At 34.3% G+C, this 8220-nt stretch overlaps 1 protein-coding gene across 1 annotated transcript; it reads left to right on the top strand.

Annotated features, from left to right (window-relative positions):
- The first annotated feature begins 1278 nt into the window (after positions 1 to 1278).
- Positions 1279 to 3618, top strand: LOC135624195 (serine/threonine-protein kinase RIPK-like). The gene is made up of 5 exons (XM_065127599.1): positions 1279 to 1691; positions 1806 to 1941; positions 2445 to 2581; positions 2758 to 2881; positions 2974 to 3618. The coding sequence occupies exons 1-5, from the start codon at positions 1329 to 1331 to the stop codon at positions 3531 to 3533; spliced, it is 1320 nt and encodes a 439-aa protein (XP_064983671.1). The 5' UTR covers positions 1279 to 1328; the 3' UTR covers positions 3534 to 3618.
- The last annotated feature ends 4602 nt before the right edge of the window (positions 3619 to 8220 follow it).

The following is an 8220-nucleotide window of genomic DNA, read 5'->3' on the forward strand; positions in this document are numbered from 1 at the left end:
TACTTTTGGTACTCATATATCAAATTATATCATATATATATATATATTATTAAACAATCAAAATTATTATTATTATTATTATTAAACAATCGTCTTCTTTGTATTATGATGATCCTAATTTCAAGTTCTTTTCAATCAAAATTCATTTGACTATGGAATACCGATCAAGAAAACATTCCTTCGTACAAGTCACGGTCTTGGATAAGAACCACAACACATAGGTGCAAGAAGAAAAAAGAAAAACTCATCCATAGAGTATGGCATTTCAAACTAAGTAGAGGTGAAATTTCTTGTCCTCCAAGAAAAAGAAAGAAGAAGAAGAATAAAAAAAAAAAAAAAGTCTTCTGTCAATTAATCGATCAATAAAAGAAAATTTGGCACCTCTTGATCCTTGAATCTTCTTCTACATCTCTTTTGATTTCTTCTGTCTTCTTTTTTCTTTTCTTCCAATGTTTTCGATGGTACTACTTGTATAAGCAAATTATATTGCCATAGGAACCTGGGTGTGGCATCATCCACAAGATAAACTAATCAAATAGAAGATTATGGTAGATTAAAGAATTAACTGAAAAGGTCTAACAGAGTAAGCCTTAGAGACACTTGGTCGTCTTAAGGAGGGACTAATATAGATGTATGTGAACCAAACTTTCATATCCACTGTGCATGTTTCTCCGTTGGGGCACAAAACGGAAATAACTACCAGTTGAGTGTCTCCGTTTGATGATGCCTTGTCTTTTTTGTGGCCTGCGTGCGTGCTTGAAGCAGTCAGAGCATGCATGCCGAAACTAGCACTAATTATCAATTATTGAGCTAGAGTACCACTTCGATCCAAAAGAAGAACCAGTGAACAGGTTACATGGTCTCTCTTATCTCTGGATAAGCAGAGCAGGCGAGATACCCAACGATTAAGCCACCAAAACATGGTTGATGGTGGGGCCGATCACCATGTCAAAACGAAACCAGGGAAGGTTCCCTGATGGTACAATGTCAGTTTCTGGAGAGGCTTACACGTCATTACATCTCATAATTGTAGCATTCAGTCGTTCAAATGCCTCAATAGAATAATGATAATGATGATGATAATAATAATAATAATAATAATAATAATAATAATGAAAAAGCCCCTCAAACCAAACCATTCCTTCTGTTCCAGAGTTTCCCACAGATTTCCTTTGTGACGTTGTCCGAGTCAACGGACAGTTCAGTCATTACACACCACAAGCATTGAGGAAGTCACGCCTTATATGTATGTGCACATCTCGCTGCTGAGTTGTGCCTAAACTACCTTCCTCTTCCTCCTCAAACTCGGTCGCAACCCCTTCTCCAAGATGTCCAGTAATTCATGGAAGTCATTCTTAACCGGCTGCTGGGCGAAGAGCGTTGAGAACTCTGCAACAAGTCCCAGAAAGCTCCAGTGCAGCTCGAGTTCTGATATAAGCAACTCCAGCGCACCATTCTCGCCCGAGGACCTGTCGTTGACTCTCGCAGGATCCAACCTCCATGTATTCACCATTGGAGAGCTCAAAGCTGTCACGAGGAACTTCTCCATGACCAATTTCATCGGATCAGGTGGATTTGGCCCCGTCTACAAGGGTTACATCGACGACAAGCTTCGGCCAGGACTCAAGGAGCCGCATGTGGCGGTGAAGTCCCTGGATTTGGACGGCTTGCAGGGCCACAGAGAGTGGCTGGTGAGCGCTAGCTACCACCATGACTTGGACCTCTTTCAAGCTATTAAGCTCTGTTAGTTAAACTCGTATCAGGTTTCTTTGTGCGTGATCTAGTTGCTGTCCGTGTGACTTCAGGCCGAGGTCATCTTTCTTGGGCAACTGCGGCATCCCCATCTCGTTAAACTGATTGGTTATTGTTGTGAAGATGAGCACAGGATGCTCGTCTACGAGTATATGCCTCGAGGAAGCTTGGAAAACCATCTCTTTAAGAGTAAGTCTAATTCTTGAAACAACAAAGAAGCAACAGTTGTCTTTTTCTTTTTTTTTGTTGAATGACAGTCTTTCTTTGTGCTTTAAATTTTACTCTGCTCATATCCTAATAGAGCATCCATCAGGTCATAAAATCCTCAATAGAATATGCTTATTTTGCTTTTATATATACCTAAGGAACATGCGAAAGTTGGTTTCCTGTGTCCTTATGAAACACTTGCTTTCATGACAAGTATATAAACATAATCTAACGAAGCACTTGCTTTCGAACAACGTTAGTATGCAACTTGCGCAAGCAAGGTTGAACTATCACTTCAAATTATTTTCTGTAATTCAATTTTGTGCTCATCAACTTTGTCATTTTTCCATGCGCATCAGTGCTCGCTTGGGGCCTGCTGGCTCGTTTTTCGTTGACTTGCAATGGCTTTGGTAGATGACAGACACAGTTCAGGTGGAACCTATATGAGGGTTAGTTAATGTTTACCTACTCTTTTATCTGCGCAGGACTGCTTGCTTCATTGCCGTGGTCAACGAGGCTAAAGATAGCAGTGGGAGCCGCCAAGGGCCTCGCCTTTCTGCATGAAGCCGAGAAGCCGGTCATCTACCGCGATTTTAAAGCGTCAAACATACTGCTCGACTCGGTAAGTATCTTTGACCTCGATGGATCCAACAACACATCAAATGCAAGTTGCATTTTAACCCCAACCTTTAACCAAATAAAAATAGTAAAAATAAAAGACGATCTCCTTACAAACCAACCTCCAAGCTTACCTCATTGACGTGTGAGATCGACGGCAACGTTGACTAAGTATCGCAGGATTACACGGTGAAGCTTTCGGATTTCGGTCTGGCAAAGGATGGGCCGCAGGGAGACAACACCCACGTCACCACGCGTGTCATGGGTACACGTGGGTACGCGGCACCGGAGTACGTATTAACCGGTAAGAAAGACAACAAACAACCAACGTCACCACATGGCTACGCCGCCGTGGCTACCGCTGATTAACCAACAAGCAATTGGATCCCTGCGCAGGTCACCTAACGGCCAAAAGTGACGTCTACAGCTTCGGAGTCGTGTTGTTGGAACTACTGGCTGGGAGACGGTGCGTCGACAAAACCCGACCCAATCGGCAAAAGAACCTTGTCGATTGGGCTCGACCCTACCTCAACAATTCAGACAAGATAAGCCGCGTCATGGACCCCAATCTCGACGGCCAGTACTCGTCCAAAGGCGCCCAAAAGGCCGCTGCAATTGCCTACAAATGCTTGAGCCACAATCCCAAATCGAGGCCCAACATGAGGACCGTCGTGGAGACATTGGAGCCGCTTCTCAACCTGAACGATGTGCCTGTTGGCTCCTTCGTCTACGTTGCGCCAACGGAGCGAGTCACCGAGGATACGAAGGCGGAGAAACTGGACACGGAGACGGAAGAGACGCACCACGGCCACCACAACCGCGATCGGAGGCACAAGCAGCGATTTCCTAACTCGGTGATTCATTCCGAGGTCACCCTGCACAGGGATGGCAACAGTTTGTACCGCAACTCCCACTTCAGGAGATCCTTGAGGCAGAACCAGGAACGTGGTGCGTGAACAACAACGACAACAACAACCACCAACATCAGCATCACACTGCCGTATATATATATATATATATATATATATATATATATATATATATATTGTAGATACGGCATTGGCGTCGGTTCATTGAAATCATTTCCACAAGCCATGTGAAATTTGAAAGAAATTTTGACTCAGAAATGCTCTTAAACTGGTTAATGGTTGAAAAAACTAGAAGTTCAAAAAGGCTATCAGCTCGCGGGATGAATGACCCACCTTTGATCCGATGACCTGATAGTATGTCACGTTGGGGGAAAAAAGAAAAAAGAAAGAAGGAAAAGACAAAAAGGATCTTTTAAATTACTTTACAAGTATCGATTGGCTTCAGTGGTTAATTTCAGCTGGCACTCACCTGCAAAACCCCCGTTTCAACTATATTGTAATTAATACCATTGTCTCGTACGTTGCTAAGTTTATTGAGGAGTCGGTTAAAAAAAGAAAAAAAACTTATGGAGAGATGATGGTAGTGACGTTGCTATTAGAAATAAATTGGATCTAACAATATTACGATACATACCTTCTTTTTTGTTGTTCAGAAAAATAAACATCTACAAGCGCTTCATCTTCAGATCTAAAATATCAATCTGTAAGGATCTGCAAAGAGAACTAGATTTGTTTCCTCTCTTCCTATCTTTTCACAAGATCACTAGATTGATGGATTAGGGGATTAGGGAAGAGAGAGATTGAGAAAAAAACCTTAATATCTCAATTGTTCCTCCCATCAACGTTATCTCCTATGGAATCATATTTTAACATGGACTTCTTTTCTATTGGCCAATAATCATAATCAGAATCCAATCATATCTATAATATATCTTACCTAATTAAATAGGGCAACATAATATAACGTTCTCCCACTTCGCCCAATAATTAGTAAGATACAAAAGGACTTAAAATAAAAAATAAATAAACAAATTTTATTTAAAAATAATTTGACTCAATTGGATTCTGAAATTTTTGGAAAAACTATATACTCGCGCGTGAATTTTATAAAATAGGCCAATAAGTCCAATAATAATAATATTATTACTACATTAAGTTTGATTAACAATATGAGTCATAGCGATTGTATGCCATCAGTGTCACACTTCCTTCTATATACCACAATACTGTTAGCCTTTCCTAATGCAGTCCAAAATGACCCCTATAATTTGTCTTGTTAAGACAATCCTATCATCACATTCAACCATAATATGTACATATATAATTGTGAACTGAATAGTAGAAACAAATAACTTCAAGTACATAAGCAAGAATGTCAATTATAGTATCCACTTAAACATGCATTACCATATCCTTTATGGGTTGCTCATAAACCCAATCATAAGAACATGTTCTTTCAAAATATTTTAGACTGTAAGTCCTAAGTGAATGGATCAACAATCAATACAGTGGAACTCAAGTAATTAATTGACATTATATATTTCTGGACTCATCTTCTCTAACCATCAAGTACTTTATACCATAATGCATATAGATGCAACAATACTTGTCATTCTTAGAGAAGAAAACTACTGCAATGTCATAAAATATCTTCAACGACTTGGTAATTGAGTCTGACTACACCAAGTCCGGAGATAAAAATTTTACAATAAAAAAATTGATTAATGGTCTCAAAGCAAACCACAAAATCAACTTCTATTATTAATAATAATAAATTGCCCTTCTAATTGACATAGATATTAACCATAAGGTGGACTTCCTATTATCGAGGTAATTTATATAATCAACATCTGAAAAATACCATTATTTCAAGCTAATATAATTTCATACATATGAGCATATAATCCTTTGTCCATTCCGAATATCTTATTATTTTCTCTGTAGTCTTTTAGTGTTTTTATTTCCGGGTAACTCCAATATATATCTAATATTTTAATTGTAAAAACTGATATATTTTCTAACAGAGGCTTGAGCATAGACTTCCAACTGCGCATATACAAAGAATATCTTCTTTATCTGATTCTTTTCAAGTTATTTTAAAATATTTACTATTGACTAAAACTTTGCTTTTATGATTGACTGAACAAAGCTGTATATTAAAATATTTTCAAGACTCGGTTGTTATATCCTTTCTAAGATAATCTTCATAATCATTGAGGTCTATCCTTGGATTACTCAATGTTAATAATATAAGATGTCTCATTATATCAACCATATTAAAACTCTTAATGATAAATTCTTGATTTAGTATAAAAAATCAAGATCACTATTGGTAAAGCAAAATATTATCCATATATAAGACCAATATAATAAACTTGCTCCCACTGATATAAATACTGATTAATAGTATTTATCTTAAATTTAAAAATAATGATATCAAGAACCTTTATATATCATTCTTGAAGCTTGTTTAAGGTCATAAATGAATTCCTGAATTTATCTACCAAACTTTATATTTCTTTTATTTTATTTGTAAATCATTTAAAGTAACCCATATAAAACTAGATTTTTTAAAAATATTTTCATATCATTATGATATAACTCAAACTCATAATGAATCACTAATGTCATGATGATTCTTAACGAGTTTATTAAAAATCTCGTTATAATCGATATATTTTTTATAAGTAAAACTTTTAACTACAAGTCTGACCATTATATCGTTCGACATTGTCCTTTCAGTCATATTTATATAATAGACCCTTTTACTATTATTGGACAATTCGATAAATTTATCAGACACCATTCTGATTATTGATTTTAACTCTTTTTTTATTGCATCATATTACTTTTTACAATCATTACTTTTCATGACCCGTGACAAAAATAAGGGATCCATTCTGATTCCTATATCATAATATAATTCTTGTAGATATACAACATAATAATGATAAATGACATGATTCCTTCTCTTTTGAGATATTATCAAAGTTATCAATTATGATTGTTCTACAAGACCATTAATAATGAAATCAATATAATGTGAGAGTTTAGTAATGTTATTTTGTTATTCAATTTTATCAAATCATTTAATAATTTGAGTAACAACAATCTCTCGAATAATAAAAGAGTATTAACTTGTATCTCCTTTATATCAAAATTAAATTATGAGATTTTCACTTTTACTAATTTGCTATTTTATAGGAATCTTATGTTACCCGATTTAATTGTCCTCGTACTATGATTAGAGCAATAAAATATGTACCCCTTTAAACTTTTCTGAATAGATAATAAAATATTCAAAAATAATTATTAAATTTAATTTTCTTTTTATGTGAGTTGAAGATCTTTATCTCCATAAGACAATATCAAATATATAAATATCTTAAGTTAGGTTTCCTATCATTTCATAACTTAAAAAAAAATCATGTAATTTACTTACTAGGAACACAATTCAAGATATACGTAATTGTCCTTGGAGCTTCTTCTCACATTGATTTGGGTATAAAAGAATAACTTATCATTGCTCTTAACCATATCTATAAGGTACGATAATATATTTCAACAATCATATTCTGCTGTAACACATCTGGTAAATCATATACCTTATTTTTCTAAGAATCTAGCAAAAAAATTATAATTGGGTTCATTATAAATACCATAAAATTTATCACCCTTGTCACATATGATGATCTTGACTTTTTTTATCTAATTGTCTATCAACTTCATTTATATACACTTTAAGAGTGTAAACGGTCATAGACTTTACATGAATTAGATATATATAATCATATATCAACAGATTATTTATATGGTGATAAAATGTCTCTCTTTAATGAGACAAAAGCATAGAGTGATAAACATAACCTCAAGGAGTTTATAAAACTACATTTCACTTCAATATTTAATTATAGGATCATTGTAAACTTATGATTCATATTAATTCTGTATAGACTATTATATAGAATTTAAAGGTTAATTTTATTGAATCACAGTAAGTTTACAACCACCAAAAGAGAAATAATATTTTAATAATTCTAGGTAAAGAACTTAAATTCCCAGAATTATAAGAAGCATGGATCCTCAAGATTTATCAAATTGAATCATCTTTAGATATAAGCGATAAATACAAACTAATATCACTTTCACTTTAAAATATTCCCTATAATGAAAAATATCTCATTCTCTTTTAGTTTTATCCCTCTTCATTTTTTTTTAATGAATATCTATTATTGGTAACATATGTTGAAGCATCAAATTAATCCATCAATAATATCTATAATATTTGATTTGAACCATATAAATGTTATATTTATACCTTTTTTTCATTTCAAATCAAATCTTATAGTATATTTCTTCTTCACATACCTTTATTTATTATAAAAGTAATACTTTATTGTGAAGATATTCTTTTATGAGTTTATATAGTAATTATAAACTCAGGTGGACTTACGTTTCATCCTTATTTTAGTATTACCTACTCATCGAGTAATACTCAAAATATTATGAGTCTTTATCATTTATTTTGAGGATATAATCTTAAATTCCTTAAATACTATCATAGTAAGGTATCAACTAATGACTTATCAGATAATTTAAATTATTCCTTAGATATTCTCATGCGCTAGTTGTAAACTGTACTGAAGTCTAAGTATCATAAAATTGAGTATTTCATACCTTGCTTGATCAGTCACCTCAATTATTTATTTCATAGAACTTTCGGTAATTAAGATTATATTATGTTCAATTAATATGATGAAGGTCTCACTCACTC

Source organism: Musa acuminata, chromosome BXJ2-10, assembly GCF_036884655.1.
Source record: "Musa acuminata AAA Group cultivar baxijiao chromosome BXJ2-10, Cavendish_Baxijiao_AAA, whole genome shotgun sequence".
Lineage (NCBI taxonomy): Eukaryota > Viridiplantae > Streptophyta > Magnoliopsida > Zingiberales > Musaceae > Musa > Musa acuminata.

Coding starts and splice junctions, on each gene's coding strand:
- LOC135624195 (XM_065127599.1), top strand. CDS start 1,329: ATGTCCAGTAATTCATGGAAGTCATTCTTAACCGGCTGCTGGGCGAAG. Junction 1,692..1,805: donor AGGGCCACAGAGAGTGGCTG/GTGAGCGCTAGC, acceptor GTGTGACTTCAG/GCCGAGGTCATCTTTCTTGG. Junction 2,582..2,757: donor CAAACATACTGCTCGACTCG/GTAAGTATCTTT, acceptor TAAGTATCGCAG/GATTACACGGTGAAGCTTTC.